Genomic DNA, 21,423 nt, shown 5'->3' with positions numbered 1-21,423 from the left:
TAGTATTGTCTGGTTATGTCAGTAGCCTTCAGTGAGCTAGAACATGAACTGCCTAAAAAAATTTTTCAAGCTAAACCAAATTTAACCCACTTAAAGTAAGTGAAAAGACACATATAAGTCCACAAAAGCAAACTATTTACTACCTACTACATAACTTACTTTTTATTGAAAGTATCTTGCACTTATGATGTTTTCTGGATTTTGCCACATATTTCAATGTTAAAAGTTACTTTTTACATGCAAGTAGTATGAATAGTTTTCCCCACATGGGAATACTGATTTATAAAAGATGACATACCACATGAATGAAGTGTCTTTTTTAATTGAAAAGCTATCAAACTGTCTAGTTACATTTCTCCCCTCCAAATCTACAAACTGGGTAATAACTGAGTCTCTAGGCAACATATTCAAAACTGATTAAAAAAAAAAAAAAAAAAAAACCCGAGTCCTTCCGTCCAATTAAGGGAACCCTGCTACATACAGGCAAATCAATCCCAGTGGTACTGCTCGACTCCAGGAGGCTGGAAGAAATCCTAACAACCCCAACTCAGGACATTTACTTCAAGTAGCCTTTTTCCAGTTTCCAACTCATGAATAAAGATAATATTTTGTTAATTCTATTTCAGAATACTTTTTGCAAGTTGTTTTATTTACAACGCCAACTTTTAAAAGCTCACTAAAGTTAACTGGACAATAAACTAGGCAGAAATCGCTTTACAAAAGGAGGGAAAGCCCAAAATGCCACTTTCTACAGAGAACCCACAGTTCAGTTTTATTCAGAGTAAAGAAAAAAAGAAACTTTCTCTCACACTAAAAGAAATTCAGCCATAGGTTTGGAGTCTGTACTCAAACTACACATGCAATAAGGACAATATTATGCTAATACAATTGATTTGCTGCTGCATTTGTCTACTGTTTGTCTAATATTAACAATTATAAACAGAGCAGTGCAACTAGTATTTGGAACAATCCTTATAGTGTTACAGTGTCAGGTACAACATTTCACTTCTCTTCACACCACTGGTTCTCTTTGCGTACCTAGAAGAAGAGACAGAAATAAGGAAGTACCTTAACCTGAGTAGTCTTCCTGAGACTTGTATTACATACTGATTCCATCAACAGCCTATGAGGTAAGTCAGAAGGACATGTAAAAACCAGAAAAACAGCCAGGTACGGTGGCATACACCTGTAATCCTGACGGTTCAGGAGGCTATGGCAGGAGGATTGCGAGTTCAAAGCCAGCCTCAGTAAAAGCGAGGTGCTAAGCAACTCAGTTTTACTCTGTCTCTAAATAAAATACAAAACAGGGCTGGGGATGTAGCTTAGTTATCAAGTGTTCCTGGGGATGTCCCTTAGTGATCTAGAACCAACCAACACAAAACAAAACTGGAAAATATTAGGTTAAGAGTACAGTTTCTGACTCCCTTTGCTTACCTTCCCAGATTTGTATTCTAGTCCTGCTGAAATTATTAAAAACAAAAAATTCAATGGTAATTCACTTTAGTAAAAATTGAGAGAGCAAATTCAACTAGTTTATTCATATAATTTTGGTTCATAGCCACGCCACAGTTTGTTCATTTCTTCCCCATTCACTAATTTGCTCAGAAGTATTCTAGCCTACACTCTTCCTTTGGCTATGCTTTTTTGAGGTCAAATATGTATGGTCTATATATCCCAGATACTAAAATTAGAAAGTACTAAAGAATTAATATGAAGGAACTCTTTGGTTTAAAACTCATTTTTTCTTATAGTATTATCTAAGTGTTTAAACTCAGAGCAGTAAAAGTATGTGTAGGACTCAAAAGGTAACTATTATCTCCCCTCAAGTTTCAAGATTCCTTGATAAAAGCACCTCTTTTCTTGTTATGTTAATGGGTTTTAGTCTCTTGAAAATCATGTGATCAAAGACAAACTTCATGTTACCCACCTGGGCTTCCTCCTCTTCAGTAAAGTCATTTTTGATATTGAAGGTTTTGCGAATCTCCTCAGGAGTTTTCCCCTTGATCATATTGGCAACAGTCTTGCACGTAACATCAAGCAAACCTTTGATGTCTAAGTAGTTTGCAGCCTGTAAAATGATAGCTGTTTTCACCCAAGTATATTAGATGTTTCAAGCTAAAACCAAAGTTAGTGACTGACAATCTACATTAATTAGCTTAAAATGCTAGTTAATTCTGCCAGGCACAGTGGCGCACACCTGTAATCCTAGCTGAGGCAGGAGGATCACCAGTTCAAAGCCAGCCTCAGTAATGTCAAGGTACTAAGCAACTCAATGAGACCCTGTCTCTAAATAAAATACAAAATGGGGCTGGGGATATAGCTCAGTGGATGAGTGCCCCTGAGTTCAATCCCTAGTATGGGGGGTGGGGAGGGAAAGCTAGTCAATTTTAAGACATTAATTCTTACTCCTTTATACTCATTCTTCTGCTATTTCTGCTATGAGCTATTTCATCTTTCACTAGTTTAAGGTAGAAGCTTAGCTTTCTGGCTTGAAACTTTTCTAATCTAAGTGTTTTTAGTACTATCAATTTCTTTCAGGTATTAATTTAGCTGTGCCCAAGAGATTTTTCGGTGTTTTACTTGCAGTTCAGCATACTTTGTTTGGATTTTTCCTTAGACCTATGAGTTACTTAGAAATGTGTTTGTTTTCAAATACTTGCAGATTTTTTCAGGTATCTAATTAATTTCTAATTTAATTCTATTGAAGTTAAAGAACCCATTGCCTAACTTGAATTCTTTTAAATTTGACTTGTTTTATAAGTCAGAATATGGTTCATCGTGACAATATATATAATGTTCTTCAGATGTCAATTAAGAAACCCTAGTAGTGTTAGTGTTCCATATCTTTACTGTTTTTCTATCTGTAAGACAAATATTGCAATGATAGTTTTTTTTCTTCTTTTTTTCCAGTACTGGGGATAGAACCCAGCGCCTTGAACACACTAGGCAAACACTCTACCACTGAGCTACACCCACAACCCACAGATTTGTATGTTTCTTCTTTTTCTTGGATTTGCTTCAATTTTGAGTTCTGCTTTCTTAATGAACTGATCCCCTCATTATAAAATTGCCCTTTAACCCTGTTTATATTCTTTGATCCAAAATCTACTTTTGTAGTCACTCCTGCCTTCTTGTCTAGTGTTACAACAATACTCTCATCTTTTCCCATCCCAACCAAATTGTGCCTTTATATTTAAAAAGTGTGCTTCTTACAGAGTGCATATAACCAAGTCTTGATGGACATCATTGCTTTATAACTGGTGTTTGGATCAATTACATTAAATGTAATTATTAATATGTGAATTTAAATATAGTATTACATGTGAGTTTAGAAAGTATTAAAATTGAATATTAAGAGGTTGTGAGGGGAATATCAATGAATTTAGCAAATTCAACTCTGTAAGAAGTGGTAAAAGCTCTAGAACAATCTTATACATTAAAAACATACCAGAATAAGTTCAAAAAGTGTTCCTTGGTCAACTTTCAGGAATTCTTGGTCCCAAACAGGGATATCATCTGTTCGCTTTTCTTTGTTCTCATCATCCTCAGGAGGAGGGGGGTCATCCTTGTGGTGTGTGCACCACTGAATGACCTACAACAAAGAAAGTTCAATTCCTCTGGGACATTCTGTCACTCCACTGCTAAGACAGCATTATTCCTATATTGGGATAATAACTAGAGGTTGATTTGAATAATAAGTTCATAGCCAAGCCTGAATAGAAAAACTAAAACCTGAAGAATCTTCACAATCTTAGAGTGTAGAAGTTTTATTAGATAAATACAAACTATGCAAACATTTTTTGAAATGTACAAAAAGAATCATAAAGTCTGACAGGTTAATGACTGGAAGATACCAGCAACATGTACAACCAACAATGGATTAGTTTACAGAATATAAAAATCCTTTTTTTTTTTTTTTTTTTGGTGTGGTTGGACACAATACCTTTATTTTTTAATTTTTATGTAGTGCTGAGGATGGAATCCAGTGCCTCACACATGCTAGGCAAGTACTCTACTGCTGAGCCACAACCCCAGCCCAAGAATATAAAAATCTTAATCACTATAAAGAAATGAGTTAAGGGCTGGTGATGTGGCTCAAGCGGTAGCGCGCTCACCTGGCATGCGTGCGGCCCGGGTTCGATCCTCAGCACCACATACAAACAAAGATGTTGTGTCCGCCCAAAAAAAAAAAACTAAAAAATAAATATTAAAATTCTCTCTCTCCCCAAAAAAATAAAAATAAAGATAATTCAGTCTAACCCAAAATTAAAAAAAAAAAAAAAAAGAAATGAATTAAAAATATATACAAGCAATGGGGCTGGGACTTTGGCTCAGTAGTAGAGCGCTCGCCTAGCGTGTGCAAGGTGCTGGGTTCGATCCTCAGCACCACATAAAATAAATAAAATAAAGGTATTGTGTCCAACTGCAACTAAAAAAATATTTTAAAAATATACACAGGCAATTAACAAAAGAAATCTGAATAGTCAAACATGCTCAGCCTTCCTTACTAGACACAAAAATAATACTAAGTCAGATACTACTCTAAGAGAAAAATAAATCAAAATTGTGAGGACACTAGTTACTAGCAATATTTAAGGAAACTCAGTCATCTACTAGAGAGTATAAATTAATATAACTCCCTTGAAAAGTAATTTAGCACTACCTAATAAAACCAAATATGTACATTACACTTATAACCAAACAATTCTAAATAACCCAGAAATGAGCATATAACTACTGATGTAGGACAAAGCAGAAAAATCCATGTTCTCTTGGTGGCAGGGAATGAATATAAAGTTTCAGAAAACTGACTATTCAAATTATGTACAGCAGCATAAAAACCAATAATCAATACTGGAAGTGTTAAGTTATAGACTCTAACTAAGTAGTACGTAGATGGCTGTTTGCTGTATCTTTAAAATTTTTTCATAGTATAATGCTGAGAGAAAATGACACAGATGAGAAATTATAGTGCCAGGACGGACGGACACACAGGGACAGACACACGGGGACGGACACACACACACACACACACACACACACACAAATTATTTCAAAAAGGAAAAGCCAAGCATAAGGGATTTCAGTAAATTAAATAATTGCTTTTTAAAAAGTATTTCAATTATGTAAGAAGCAGTAGTGGTGTACTCCTGTACTTCCAGCAAACAGAGACTGAGGCAGGAGGATCCCAAGTTTGAAGTCAGTCTCAGCAACTTAGCAAGACCCTAACTCAAAGTAAAATACAAAGAGGATTCAAAATGAAACCATTTCATTTCATGCAGAATGAAAGAGCAACTATGAGTTCCTGCCATCCCAGTACCCTGTCCAGAGCCTGAGAGCTAAAACTCTATAGCTCTGCCTCAGATACCTTTTGAAAACTCCATTTAATTAATAGCAAATAAATGGATTCCTGCTCCAAAAGAGCACTGACTTCAATAATTCTACCTTGTTTGTGGGGCAGTGTCTGGATTGAACAGTCAGCAAATTTGGCAGTGGTAGAGTTTATTTGTGCCCCCTGCATTGGGCTGCCACTTGACCAACTTGTCCAAGGGTATGACAATCAATAGACACTACAGTGGAATAAACATTATAGCCACCAGGTTTGTCCTGAAATAAACTTTTATGCTTGATCATAGAAACACACGTGTATTTTAGAGGTTTTGTGCTCTGTAAACAGAAGCTACACTGAAAGAACATAACCAGTCACAAAGGTAAAGATAGCAAAGGTTGTCTGATATTCTTACCAACTATGCAATGTACAAGTTGTGAGCATCAGATAGCCTTAAAGTTGGTCGTGACCTTCCTGTACATGACTCTCACATCCAAGAGGTGATTAAAAAAAAAAAAATGCAGTCCAAAGTGAACAAAGAAATAGAGACCTTAGGCATAAAGGAAAACATTTGTGGTTCCCCATTCAGGGCTTCTTCCTATCCTCCAAGGGCTAGTGAGTCCTAGAGGTGTTTGTTCTGTTCTCATGTTTGTGTTTTGTTTAAAAGAAAAGTGAATAATCAATAAATAACACACATTTTTATAATAAAATCATCTTTTCATACTCAAAAATGTGCTAATACAAAAGACCAGACAACTCAAATATTTATAAGGCCTTGATAAATAAACTGCAACAACTATCTATAGTCATGATCGTACTACATAGAATTTTAAAAAAGGATGCTATGAGTTGAAAGATCACCATTTTATTTAGTTATATGGATAAAGAAAACATTTGCAAGTATATAGTCTGCTACCTTAAGAATGAGAAGAAATATACTTATTTGTTAATTATCTGCAACACAAAGTATTGGAGGACTAAATGATTACCTGAAGGAGGGGGATCAGAGTTAACAGGGAAATGAGAATGAAGTGTTACGTGTTCCTTTATTTTTGGTTTTAGTCATTTCAAAAATATAACTCTAGAAAGGTAGGCATAATTCCATGATGCTCTGAGAAATATTTTTATGAAAGGCTATTTACCAATATCTATGAAAATTTAGGTGTATAAACCATCTTGTGACCCAGATTTCTTACTATATCATCTACATAGACACAGGAGTACCAAGTATAGAAACCTTTCTGTAAAGCATGTGATTAGCATGCACAAGGCTTCAAGTTCCATTCCCAAGACCGCAAAAAAAGAAAAAAAATGTTTCTAATAATCAATGACAATGGTCAACGGTGGCAACAAAGCAGACAAAACTTCTTTCTGTATAGTATTGTTTAAAATCATTCAAATAATTGTTGAACAGTCAAATTTAAAAGTAATTTAGGCAGTAAAGTTCTAATACAGGCGGTTAAGTAGACTTAACTGATGTCAGGAAAACACTGATAGTATATGCCTCAATAAAAACTATACAAGAGTAAGTTCAAGTGTGGTTGAGTCTACTTTCAGAAAATCTACCCAAAATTAAAAAAGAAAAAGAAAAAGAGAAAACTACGTTTTCCTATTTCAGGATTAGAAGCATCATAGGCTAGATTTGGAACTACTCATCTAGACAAAGAACAATGAAAACATGTAGAAGCTTAAAAGCTAAATTCACTGAAGACCTTAAAAGATGCTGGGAATGCAGCTCAGTGGGAGACCTAAGGCCCTGGGTTCAATCACCAGAATGAATGAATAAAAAAATAAATGAGGACCTTACCTTTTTTAATATTGCTGCATTCACATTTGGTAGAGGAACTGGGTCATCATCTCCTTCATCATCCATTCCCAAATCTTAAAAAAACAGAAGAGTGACCATTATTTCCAACTCTCCACTCCCAACTAGGCTATATTTAAAACTTGCAAGGCATACTGTCTGAAAGAAAACACAAAGTACTTTACTAAGAATAGTTATAAGAGCATTTAAAATTGGTGGTTCCTGACAATGGGTCGTCCATGATCCACCCAAAAGCTGTGTGAGTAGGACGAGAATATAATAAAAGAGAAGTTTTTAATTAGATTTAACAAGAGAGACTAAATGAAAAAGTGACTTAAGATAGCCAGTCATCAGGAAACAAAATTAAGACTAGACCCTTATTCTTACTCTCTTTATACCAAATTCTCTAGATGGACTGCATTTAGAAAAACAATGAAAAGCATTATAAGTAATAAAATTTCAATCCACTGAAATATGAAACCCATGTGTTCCATCCTCAGTACTGCAAAACAAAAAATACAAAAGAATTTAAAGATGTATGCACGCACGCGCGCTCGCGTGAGGTCATGCAGCTACTGACAAAAACAAGGCAGACAACCCATATACACTGGTATGATCAAGAAGCCAGATATAAAGATAAATGTTATCTGAATAAAAGTAGAAATATGCTTACACATTTGTCTAAAAATTACCTCCAGAAAACTTGAGGAACAGTGAAGATATTAAGTCTAAGAAAGTTAACTGAGAATGTGGGTTGAGGGACTTACTTTCAACATATACCCTTGCATTTAGTCTATTAAGCACTTATTACCTAAAATAATGAATCTACAAAGGTCTAACTCGAATTCTCAAAATGGTTGGTGAGCCAGATGCAATGGCGCACACCTGCAAATCCAGCAACTCAGGAGGCTGGAGCAGGGACTCAGGAGGCTGCAGCAGGAGGATCCCAAGTTCAAGGCCAGCATGGGCAACTTAGCCAGATCCTGTCTCAAAATAAAAAAATAAAAAAGGGCTGGGGAAATAGCTCAGTGGTAGAATATTCCCCAGGTTCAATCCCCAGTACTTTGTGAAGGGTAAAAATAGTGAATCTTTTTTGTTTCGGGGGCAGGCAGTACTGGGGGTTGAACCCAGGGGTATTCTACCCCTGAGCTATATCCCTGGACTTTTTTTTTTTTTTTGGAGAGAGGGTCTAGCTAAGTTGCCCAATCTGGCCTCAAACTTGGGATCCTCCAGGTCCAGCTTCTCAAATAGGTGGGGTTACAGGCATGCACCACCAAACCTAGTTTGGTTTAAAGATTCTGAATAGAAATTTTTTTTTTGACCTATCCTTCAGTTTCTATACAACTAAAGAAGAGCTCCTTAACAAAATAATGTAATTGTTACCAAGTACCAAAATTAGAGGCCAAAAGTTATCGTGCTGTATGGTTTTAACAGAGTTATTAGTGATGCAACACGGCCAATACTTAGTCAAACATTTAAGTACCTAATACACAAGATGCTGTCCTAGGCAGGAGAGAGTCAGCAATGAATACAGGAGCATGGTGAGTGGGGAGCTGAAATTTAAAAATTTCTCCTAAGATTATCCTAGTAAAATCTTAAGAGGCAAAAATACCTGAAGCAGAGGGAACAGCAAATGCACTAAGGAGTGCCTGGAATGTTCTGAAAACACCAAGGGCTAAGCACAGTACACTCCTATAGTCCCTACTACTCAAGAGGCTTAGGCAGAAACATCATTTGAGCCCAGGATTTTTAGTCCAGTCCAGGCAATTTAACTAGACCCGATCTCAAAAACTAAACAAAATAAACATAAACACTAAAGAATCTAATATTAGGGCTGGGGATGTGGCTCAAGCGGTAGCACGCTCGCCTGGCATGCGTGCGGCCCGGGTTCAATCCTCAGCACCACATACAAACAAAGATGTTGTGTCTGCCGATAACTAAAAAATAAATATTAAAACTCTCTCTCTTTAAAAAAAAAAAAAGAATCTAATATTATTAGATTGGTGTTAATAAATAGGAAGTGAAGCAGATAAGAATTGAGTAATAGGGAGCTAAATAGTAGTAAGATAGTCAGCTTTCTGGCATAAGAGAAAGCAGGAGGGAGAAAAGAGGGAAAACAACTCTGGTTTTGATAATTCAGGAACAAGTCGTCAACTTGGACAAGGTTTGTACCTAACAAGGAGTTAAGAAATGGTTTACTCTATGCATTTTGAAGAAAAAGCCCAAAGAATTTGCCAAGAAAATGGAATATATGAGGAGTCAGTGAAGACTGGGGTTTATGGCATGGGAAGGATAGACCTGTCACTGGTAACTGTTATGCAAGGTGTCAAAACCAGGCACTGTGGCACACACCCATAATCCCAACAATTTGGGAGGCTGAGGCAGGAGGATCTCAAGTTTAAGCACAGCCTCAGCAACTCAGCAAGACTCTTATCTCTATAAAATAAAGAATTAAAAGGGCTGGGGATGCAGTTCAGTAGTAAAGTGCGACAGGGTTCAATCCCCAGTTCCCTTCAAAAAAAAAAAAAAAAATGTAGGTGAATTTGGGAATTGCTATTGCCATGATTCATGATGCTATGGTACTATGACCAAGGGAATGAATGAGTATAGAAACAAGAAAAAAGTCCAAGGATTAAGTCCTAGGAAACAGGCTTTAGTGATGTGTTATGGTATGAATGTGAGCCGTCTCCCAAAAGCTCATGTATGAAACAATGCAAGGAGGTTCAGAGAAAAAAAATGACTGGGTCATAAGATTCTTCACCCAATCAGCGAATTAATCCCCTGATAGAGTTTAACTGAGTGCTATCTTAAGTGGTAGGGTGTGGCTGGAAGAGGTGAGAATTTCATACAGCATGGCTTTGGTGTATATATTTGTATATGGAGAGTGGAGAATGTTTCCTGATCACCATGAGGTGAGCTGCTTCTCTTAGCCACACTTTCCGGCCATGATGTTTAGCCATCCCTCGAGTCCCAAGAAATGGAGCCAGCCTTCTATGGGCCAAGACCTCTGAAAACAAGAGCCCTCAAATAAACTCTTCCTCCTTTATAATTTTGCTGGTGGGGTCATTTAGTCATAGCAGCAAAAAAAAAAAAAAAAAAAAAAAGCTGACTAAAACAAGATAGGAGACAGGCACCGGGTGAGGTAAGTAGTATAATAAAGTCTCTTGGAAGCAACTAAAAGAAGCCAATTTTCAAGTGTCTAGTTGACAATCAAAAACAGACAAGGCACTTAACCACTTGAAGGTTACTAAGTTTAACAAGCAGTTTAAATGGAGTGGTAAAGGCAAGAACAGATTCAAGTTGGGCACAGTGGTGCATGACTGCCATCCCAGCTATTCAGGAGGCTGAAGGACTTTAAGTTCCAGGCTAGCCTGGGCATCTTACCAAGACCTGACTTGGGGGGTGGGGGTGGGTAGGCTAGGGATGTATAGCCCAGAGGCAGACCACTCAGTTTCCCCAGTACTGAGGAGGGAGCAGACTCAAAAAGAAGTTACACAATGTAAAATACTGGTGCTTGGGGAGTTAAGATAAGGGAAAACAAAATAGAAAGCCAGCTTTTTAGTTCCAAAGGTTATTTGGAAGAAAGCTTAAGTCACATTAAAATTAAGCTCCTTAAGAATTGTACGGTTTACTTCTCCAGCACTTGGATGTGAAGCACTTTTTTGTTTTTAAACCAAATGCACAAGTAGCAACAGTCATTCCTTTAAGCTATTTGGTTTCAAGGACTTCTAAAAGAAACCTGTGTCCTGATACCACACCCTGGACCTGAACAAATAAGCCAATCCACATGTACACATGCCAAGATTTTCACTTCTGATTGTCCTGTGATTAAAAGGTTTTATTTTGTTTTCTAAGTCACATGAAACTCTAACAAGAGACACTGCAGATGCAAAACAAGGAAAGCAGTAAGTTGCCAAATTCAAAAGACTCCAGTCTTCAAGAGGTTAGAATCCTGTATAAGCTACTGGTACTTAAGATAAAACCATTCACCTCTGATTTCCAAAAGGTATGGAGAGAATCATTTAACTGTTGCTATCAATCCACTTGCTTCAGTGATTAAAGGTGACATAAAACCTTCAAGAAGCCCTATGTTCTTAAAATTGACAAATGTTCTTTGAAGCAGCTTGGGACAGATTAGTGTGTCAGGCACCAACTAATATGAAATAAAGAACACTTTCATTGCCAAAGCAAGTATACAGGCAGCAATTTTACTGTCAGTTTCTACGTCTTTCACATAAAGCCTTACTCACCTGCCTTTAGAGATACCTGGATTGCTTTCATATTCTTTATTAGTGACCATACCATAATTCTTCATTTAACAGGTACTTGATGAACAGTGACTGTGGGATGTACCAAGGGGTTTATAAACCTAATAGAAGTGATCTGTGTAAGTTACAAGAATATAGGACTGCAAGTGCCACACGATTGGTACCAAAAACCAAAAATAATGCGGTGTTCAGCTTTTATTGGAAAGCAGAAGCCCCTTATTTAGAAAACTGAAGACACATTCTCCACAATTCAGTTTCTACCTCTACCACACCTAAATATCTACGTTAGTAGTCCTCTAACTTATCAACTGTAATAAAATCCTAAGTAGCCAGTCTATAGTATATGAATCTGATAATCATTCTAGTCGTCTAGAAATACTTCCTCTACCCTTTGTTTCCACAAATCCTACTCCACTGATTTGTTCAATTCTGACGACTATATTCTTAACACCTCAGCCCTGCACTAACCTCATCTTCCAGAGTTATACTCTAATAGTGCACCATATAAACCAAGTCTATCTCTAGCAGTTTTAAAAGCCAGGGGCCAAGATCCAAATTTGCCTATTAGACGGCTGCATTGATATTTATTTATTTATTTTGGTACCAGGGATTAAACCCAAGGGTGCTTAACCAGCCCTTTTATTTTTTTAAGACAAGGTCTCACTAAGTCCATAGGGCCTCGAGAAATTGCTGAGGTTGGCCTCAAACTTGCAATCCTCCTGTGCTGAGATTACAGTGTGTGCCACTGTGTTCGGCTCTACATAGATCTTTTGAAGGAATCTCAAAACATAGTTCAAGCTCAGAGTCATTTTCTTCTACATTCCTCTCCAATTCATGTACAGTTCTACCAATGACAGTACCAAAATCCCACTGGCCCCAACAAACCTCAACTAATAACTTTAATTATACTTGTTTCTAATTAATCCTATCTACCTCAGAATGATTTCCAAAACATTCTAATTTTACTAAACTTGAAATACATGTAATCTTTCTAGTACTCCCACTGTGTCTTTCCAAAAGGGTAAAGAACACCGTCAAGATGTTCCTGCAGCATTACTTGGCACACAACTTTATTAATGCACTAATTACACCAAGTGACTATTTGCTTTGTTTAGTGTCTGGCTCTGCTCCCTTCCTAGGTTATAATTCTTCAACGGCAAAGATTATCTGTCACCTTCTTTTCACTAGCATATAGCTAGCACTTGGCACATAACCCCTTTCTTCATTTAAGTATTTGTAAGCTGCAGATCTTGCTTATATAAAAACCTGACATTTCAGTGCTAAAGAACACCACTGCTACCAAGTTTTGTCTTCCATCAATTTTAGACAGATTTGTACTGGTAACACTAAGAAAGCTTCAAAGTTTCAGGACCTGTTTTCTTGTGTCACTCTGCTGTGTTCCATATATATACTTCTCAGCAGGTTCAGAGGAATGATACAAGGGAAACCTTGTTTTTAAAAGAAAAATGACATTCATACATCTACAGAGCTTACTCCCTATGCGAAAACAAGGTGTTCTATTTAGCTATGGTAAAATAGCCCTTTCCCAAAGGCTTTAGTTTTTGTTATTAGAATTTGGGCGCAGTGGCACATCCCTATAATCCCAGAGACCTAGGAGGCTGAGTTAGAGGCCAGTCTCATAAACTTAATGAACCCCTCAGAATGCAGAGACACTGTCTCAAAATAAAAAAATGAAAAGGGTTCTGGGTATAGTTAGTAGCAAAGGGCCCCTGGATTCAATCCACAGTTCCAAAAAGAAAAAAAAAAAAAAAAACGAATCCAAATTTATTTGAAACAAAAATGGACCACTGTCTGACACCTGAAAAATCACTGTGGACTTAATTATCTTGTGGTTTTATCCTTTTAGGAAGTATAACAGTCATTAATTAAGACACTGCTGCAGAAAAGATGACCTGTGTCAGAACAATGCAGTCTATGCTTTAAAGACAAAAAATGAAAATGTTAAAAAAAAAAATCTCCAGCACCACCAAAAAAATAAAAAAGAGAGAAAATGTTACCCTTTCATAGTCTTGAGTCTTATGACAGATGTAGTTCATGTAAATCCAATATTCACAAGTTATCTCAAACACATTTCTTCCCACCTAGGTTTTCTGATAGACTTACCTTCCAACATGGTCTTGATTGTCACAGATTGTTTGGCAATTTCTACGTCAACTTCAAATATCTCCCCATCAGAACTCTGCAACTTAATTGAAGGCATCTAAAAAAGGCATACTGAACGTGAAATTCAAGAGATACTAGGTTCTATGTGACATTTCATCAACTGCGGTCTGTCATGTCTAACTTATAAATTATAATAAGACTAAATAACCTACAGTATATAACCTTGTAAAACACTGTTGTAAGTAGTTCTTCACAGGCTAGACAATAGTATGTCTACAAATTTTTTTCAAAGTATACTTTCCAGGAACCAAAGCTTTTAAGGTCTGCCCTACTGAACTCACTATTGATATAAATTTAAGAGTTAGTCTATACTTCTGATGTAAATTCTATTCAAAGAAAAATATATTTAGTTGCTTTCTGCTCCCACTGAATAATAACTACTCTATTTGAATAGTTAACTGCTACAATCAACCACCTGCAAATCTGAGGTGATCATTCCAAATAAACAAAGCTATCCAATAAGATAGTAATTTCCCCGTAGTTAGACCTACCAGTAAAAATTGAGTTCATATCCAAAGAGTAGATCAGGATATGCTCATTTATGTATGAACCAATGCAAGACCATATACAAAAGAATAAAAGGATTTAAGGATAAACAGGTGTTAATACAGTTCCCAAAACCTCATAAGATTAAAATTTGGAGTTCCGTCTTTCATTATTCATTGTCCAGGTGGCCAAGTTTAAGATCTTTTGGCAAATACCCATAATATCCTACTCCCTGCTTCAAAATACATTAACTCAAATGAATCATGAGTTATTAGGAACAAAATATCTTACATAAAATTAAGCAACTGTCTTCAAAGAACTTGAGTTCTGGCAAAAAACCAAAAAAATCCACTGAAACTAAAGGTTCTAAGACAGCAAATTATTGCCATCTTAAAAAAAATAGCAGCAATATCCTACTGTTAAGATTAATTCAAAATCTCTAAAATTCACATAGTCCAGGCTTTCAGGTGTTCATAATCCTACCATGTCCCTATTTAGTAACTTAGTTTTGAAGCTTTCTAGGTGGGCTAAAAGAAATAGTGTCAATTTTAACCAAAATGTAGAGTTTGGCATTCAGAACTGTTATTTGCACCTATTTTAGGTTCAAAGAGTTAACACATACTACATCACTTAAAATATTCATTCAGCTTTTCTGAGACAACTTGGGTGTTGCCATCACCCAAGCAAACAAGTTGTTAGAAGGAAGCAAAAAGGTAAAGCATGTTTTACAATCGCCAATGAAATATTCAGCTCTCTCCTCCAAGGCTAGAAAGAATCAGATTTCACTTTTCAGCTGACAAACATGTCTGCTTCTCCATGTTACTTAGTGCTTGCCAATAATGCAGTTGTCCTGCTCAATGGAAAAAGGCCCAGGGTGGCGGACCCTCCCTGTGACAAGGCAACAACAAAAGGTATCTGTGAAAGAAAATATTTTAAAGTGAGCCCAACTTTAATAACCAAACACTTTACATTTTTTTTAATATTCCATACTACTGCAATGAACATTCCAGAAACACAAACCTAATAACTCAGTTGATAATAAAAGCAAGACAACAATTTCATATTTCCTTGAAATAATTAACAATAAAGAAAGATGTGCTTAGTCACAGTCAAATTCGTGTATTAGGTTACTCTTAAGTGAGCCAGGATCTTATTAAATAACAGAAAGGCAATTGGTTAATCTGTAATTCGATGCACTTTGTAATCCTAGACTTTACAAAGAGAACTTTCAGCATTATAGTGGAATTAAACACAAAATTTTTATTAATGGCGAACTTAAAAACATTTTTAAAAACTCTTCATCTAGGCTCCTGTACTGAAAATTAGAGAACCCTCCAAGATTGGCATAAAGTGATTTCTATCACATCACAAAGTTAAAAAAAAAAAAAAAAACTGTTTTTAGTGACCCGAAATTATGAAAACTCTTTTTTGGACTGTAGGGTGGAGATGATTGTTATATGACACATACGTTCTATTGTGGCACTGATGAATAAAATGCATGCCCCCAAAATCCAAACCTGAAGTAACCACTGAAAAGTGAACCAAAGCAGGTAAACTTTTTATCCCCTTAAAAAGCCAGACACGTCAAATTTTCAGGAGCCCGGGCTCCTAAAAGTCACACCACTGTGACGACGATATCTGCTAATACAAATAATTTCAGCGGCTCTAGGCCGTGGCAAAACAAGGCCGAGAAACATTTAGAAAGCGAAGGCGGTTATCTGCTGAGACTTGGCGGCAGAGCAGGACCGGTAGCTAGTGACACTAGATACAGGCGAGAGAAAGGAAGGGAGCCCAAAATGCAGCGGACTACGCCGCCATACTCCCTCCAGATTAAAAAAAAAAAAAAAAAAAAACACCTCAGGCACCGACACACGCCCACTCTTACGCCGCCGCCCCCGGCAACAAGCTCAAGGCCGAGGCAGGCCCGGTGCGGCCCAGGCCCTGCAGCTGAGTTCCGCGCCAGCTGATGCTCGCCCGCAAAAAAGGCCCGAGCCCGAGCCCGTTTCATACTCAAGAGGCGCCGTGAGGGCGCGCGGCCACTACAGGCCTAGGCGAGTCGTGCGCAGAAGGGCTGAACAGGCCCGGACGGCGCCTCCCGGAGAACGGGGTCGACAACGGGTTCCACCGGGCCTGAGGCGAGGCCAGGCCCAGACGCAGCCCTCCTAGCGCAAGCCAAAGCCGCTGCAGTACCGCCACCCACCCCGCAACCCGAGGCCACAGCCCCCTCTAGCTCGTAGGTGACTACTCACGGTGTTTGGTCTCAAGAAAAACGGCGGTCCGGAGGCTGAAGGGAGCGGGACGGCGACCACACGAGGAAATAAAAAGGTGCTGGACACGGCCACTCCAGCGGCGCCTCGCGGCGTTGGCCTTTATACAAGCGAGCGCAGGCGCCGAGGACCCGGGGCCTGCGGCGTCACACAGCCGGATGGGCTGGCCGCCGAGTTTGCCTGACGGCAGTCCGAGACGGGTGGGGCGGGCCCAGGGCGCCGGGGGGCAACGCTGACGAAAAGAGGCGGGGCCGCGGTCGGGGGATTGGGGGGTCGGAGATTTTGCCTCCTCCCCGCCCGCAAGAGCGCGGCTCGGTCTCTTCAAAGCCGGCACCAGCCACCGGCTGCTTTACCTCCGCGTCCCGGAAGGGTCTTTCAGGCGGGGCTGTCCTAAGCTGTGTGAAAGACCCCAATACTCCAAAGACTGGAAACAACAAACAACGAAATGCGGGTGGATGTGGGCGTGTGCGAGCCACTGAGGAATGTGTCACGGAAATGATACACCCTGACCTGCAAGCGCTCTCCACAGGCATTCCATGGAATGACATAGTGTTAGCTCTTTTTACCTTTATAGTGAGGAAAGGGGTTCAAAATGGTTAAGTAGAGGAGCCATGATTTGACCAACTCCATTCATTTTAATGTTCTTCCCCCACTCCACGTGGTATGGGGGATTGAACCCAGAGCCTTGTGCATGTGAGGCAAGCACTCTACCATCTGAGCCTCAAGCCCCACAGTTCGATGTTCTTGACCCTTATTTTCTACTCTTGACATTTGAAAAGGCTTCCAGGCCCCAAATAGCTATTGAAATCGCAAGCCCAGAGAGAAGGCGTGTTCGTAGCCATCCGTTCTTTCAGTAACTGTGCACTGCGTCCCTGTGTGGGAGGCACCAACCGTGCTGGTGATTCCGCTGTGAGCCAAGCAGCCAGGCCCAGCAGGACAGAACTCTGTTGTACAGGCTGCCCCCGGAAGACTGTGATAAGGTCGACAGGATAAATCAGCTCTAAAGGAAAGAGTCAGATCTGAAAGCCCCTACGTATGGCCCCACCTCTATCAGGGATTGTGCAATTGCCCAGCCCTGTCCTGTTCTAAGAGAAAACCTTAACACCGCCTTCCCAGGAGGCCAAGGCGCCTGGTTCACGTAGCCAACAGGCATGTGATGGTATTCCTGACACTAGGAAGACAAAAGACACTTCCACACAGGGCCCCCTAAAGAAATCAGATACCTCCAACTCCTCGGTCTGGGACTGGGCTGGCAGGTCAAGCAGCTCCTTGGATTACCAGGTCTTTGTCTGCAAGCTGTGGTATCCAGTGTCTGCCAGGTGCCACAACTGATGACAGAAGATGAAAGGCCCACAGCTCTCATAATTTTTATCTGCAGCATAGCCCTTGCCCTCTGCAGCTATAGCTTTCAGACCTCCTAGGCAAGACCCACTAGAACCCCTTTGCTCTCCTGCCTGTGGAATAGAGGGTGGCACCTTATAAACTTGATGAGCATCCTAAGCAGGACTGAGAAGTTCCAGATCACACAAGTAGCCTTTGGATCTAAGCATGGGGCCTGGCACAAAGTAGTTATTGTTTTTCCAAATTCTGAGAAGCCCTAATATTAGAATCACCAGGACACACTTGTTTTTAAAATGAAGATTTGGGGGTTGGGGGTGTAACTCAGTGGTAGAACTTGCATGCTTAGAATGCACAAGGTCCCAGGTTCAATGCCCAGCACTAACCCCAAGAGAGAGATTTCCATTCACTTGTATATGCCAGAATAGACACACAAGAAACTGGTTGCTTCAAGGGAAGAGAACTAGGTGGCTTTGGGGCAGGGTTTGGGGTGAATTTCACTTTGAATCCTTTTGATATTGACCCACATTCATTTTTTTAACTTAAAGAAATTTTTTTTATTGGTTGTTCACAACATTACAAAGCTCTTGACATATCATAACTTAAAGAAATTAGACATAGCATAGCAACTCCATTGCTGCAGTCTCCTGAAAGTCAGCTCTCAACACAAGGGTTTGTAAAATAAAGGACAAATGTAAACATGTCAATGAAAAGACAGATTCCTGGGTCCACTCTCAATATAATGAATCTATAACTTCTTGTAGGCAGGTTTTCCTGTCTTTTAAACAAATTCTCCAAGTGATTCTTTTTTTTTTAAATTTTAATGTTTATTTTTTAGTTTTCAGAGGACACAACATCTTTGTTTGTATGTGGTGCTGAGGATCGAACCCAGGCCGCACACACGCCAGGCGAGCACACTACCGCTTGAGCCACATCCCCAGCCCCTCTCCAAGTGATTCTTAAGCCCAGAGTAAAATGAGAGACCCATGTAGTAGAGACTTGTTGATAAAGTACTGTAAAGAAGGAGCCAAGTCAGAAGGGAGTGGCTTAACTCTATACTTTCTGGATCAACCCCATGCTTTCTTGAACCTTCCACTCAAGAGAACCAAGGTGATTACAGGAATGTGGGATACAGGCTGGGAATGATTCATCCCCACACATTAATCCATAATTGCCAGTCCAGGTGAGAAAGGACCAGCCACACAGAGTCCCATTGGTAAGTGTGGCTGTGGCTGTGGGTGTAAAAGGAAAGGGATACCCCTGGTTCAAGAGCTGTTCCCAACCGAAATCTCATCCTTTTTCAGTCAGTCCATATACCATGTAATCAAAAACCATTTATTTTAAAAAGAATAAAAAATGTATTAAATTTTTTTTAAAAAAACACTTGTTGTAGAGAGGAAGGAATCAAAAGCCAAGAGAGGATTTCCCCAGTATCAAACAGCCACTGAAGAGCAGAGCTGTGGTTCCAGTCCCAGCTATGCTCCTGCCATTTCAGCCGAGATATTGAATCTTGGCCACACCCCTCAAACACAAGGAACATTTCCTGACTAGCAACTATTCCCAGCACACTATCTCCAGGAATATTAAAGGCCTTGAATTCAAGACGTCTGTATGGAACAAATCTATTTTTTATGGTGAATTCATTTCCAGAGAGCATCTCCTTTTGTAAAGCATTCACAGAAAGATTCCTATAAGGAAAAGTCCTCTCAGTGCACACAAATAAGCCTTGGAAGCTACAAATTCATACTCCCTTTCTCAGCCATTTATCCATGGACAGACTGTGGACATGAGGTTCAACCCAAAGAACAGCATGTATGTAAACTAACAAGTAATTCAGCCAGGCATGGTGGCTGTGGGTGTTTGTAATCCCAGTAGCTCCAGAGGCTGAGACAGGAGAATCGGGAGTTCAAAGCTAGCCTCAGCAAAAGCAAGGCACCAAGCAACTCAGTGAGTCCCTGTCTAAATAAAATACAAAATAGGCTGGGGATATGGCTCAGAGGACAAGTGCATTGGAGTTCAATTCCTGGTACCAAAAAAGAAAAAAAAAAAAAAAAAGTAATGCAGTCTGCTTGAACCAAAACCTGGATATAGATTGCTGCTGTGTCTCCTCTGTCTTATTCCCCTAATAGCTACACTAGAGTCAGACCACCTGCCTCTATTATGCTATTTTGGGTGAGTTACTTCACCTCTTTGAACCTCATCTTCTTCTGTTGAAAGATGTGGGAAGGAGGAGGTATGCTGATGCCAGACCAGACTTATAAAAAGCTTTAAGAGACTCCCATTCCCACCTCACCTAACCCAGCAACAGAGAAATAAGGATGCCCAGATAAGTTTGGGGGCGGTCTCCCCACCTAACGTGTGAGTATCCCACATCGACATATTATGATGCTCCTGGGATGCCCACTATGTCCTGATGGCCCTTCAGCAGCATGGAAGTCACTAAATGAGGGGGCAGATGATCAGGGAGATGCTTCTGGAAGTAATACAGGGGATACTAAAGTGATGAACAGTCCGGGCACAGTGGCACAGGCCTGTAATCCCAGTGGCTGGGGAGGCTGAGGCAGGAGGATTGCAAGTTCAAGCCAGCCTTAGCAACTTAAGGCCCTGTCTAAAAATAAGAAAATAAAAAATGCTGGAGTACCAATAAATAAACAAACAAACTAGATAGTCCAAGCCAGAGGCATGGCCCAGGTGCATAGCAGAAATGAAGGATGACAACCCTTGACTAGTAGGAGTTAAGCCTGTCCCCTTCCCTAAGCAGCAGAGGAAGATGATGATAACCAAGGACTACACAAATGATGCAGAATGTGACCGTGCTCTTGGATATAATTAGAGAGTGAGAAGCCTGAATTCAACTGAGTATATCCTTGAAATGACTGAGTGACATGCACTTGACTATGCCAGGAAGTGACCCAATTACATTTTTGTTACCAAATGGAGATAAAGGCTGTATAAAGTAATGAAGAAAATAAGTACATCCAAGTCCAAGTGTTCTGAATTTAAAATTTCATACAGCCACAGGTACACAAGAATAATATAGAACTGCTCCCTCCCACTTGCTGCTAATAGCTCATGTCTTCTGGAATAGGTGGCTTCCCCCCTGCTGAGCCTCAGTCTTGTCTGCAAATTGGAGCTTTACAAAATAATAAGATATCACAGCAATTTTGTGAAAATTTTAGTTAACAGGATGGCTACATTTAAAAATTACAATATCAAGTGTTGGAACAACTGGGAATTTCATATATCTTTCATGGGACTATAAATTGGTACACTTTAATAAACTGGCAATATCTAGTCAATGGTTGAGCAATCATGGTTCTGGATATATACAAGCAGAAATAAGTTGTTATGTCCACCCAAAGATATGTTAAAATGTTCATAGCAGCCAGGTGTGGTGGTGTATGCCTGTAATCCCAGTGATTAAAGAGGCTGAAGCAAGAGGATCACAAGTTCTAGGCCAGCCTCAGCCACTTAATGAGACCCTGTCTCTTCTCTTTTTTGTTAATGGGGACTGAACACAGGGACACTTTGCCACTAAGCCACATCCAGGGCCCTTTTTATTTTTTGAGACAGGGTCTCAATAAGTTGCATGGGATCTAACTAAATTGCTGAGGATGTCCTTAAATTTATGATCTTCCTATCCTGCCTTGGTCTCCCGAGTCCCTGGGATGATAGACAGGCATGGGCCACAGTGTCTGGTCTTTTTTTTTCTTTCTTTCTTATGTACAGTGCTAGAAGCAATGAGGG

General features: G+C 39.4%; 1 protein-coding gene across 1 annotated transcript; it reads right to left on the bottom strand.

The window, feature by feature from the left end:
- Window positions 1-302: 302 nt before the first annotated feature.
- On the bottom strand, window positions 303-16,496 carry Skp1 (S-phase kinase associated protein 1). Its single transcript, XM_026400178.2, has 6 exons — window positions 16,321-16,496; window positions 13,526-13,622; window positions 7,137-7,210; window positions 3,449-3,592; window positions 1,928-2,068; window positions 303-1,038 (listed from the first exon to the last, which is right to left on the bottom strand). Exons 2-6 carry the CDS (start codon window positions 13,620-13,622, stop codon window positions 1,003-1,005), a joined length of 492 nt encoding a protein of 163 aa, XP_026255963.2. The 5' UTR covers window positions 16,321-16,496; the 3' UTR covers window positions 303-1,002.
- Between the last annotated feature and the right edge of the window lie 4,927 nt (window positions 16,497-21,423).

Source organism: Urocitellus parryii, chromosome 1, assembly GCF_045843805.1.
Source record: "Urocitellus parryii isolate mUroPar1 chromosome 1, mUroPar1.hap1, whole genome shotgun sequence".
Classification (NCBI taxonomy): Eukaryota; Metazoa; Chordata; class Mammalia; order Rodentia; family Sciuridae; genus Urocitellus; species Urocitellus parryii.
This window is presented reverse-complemented; position numbering and strand designations above follow the sequence as displayed.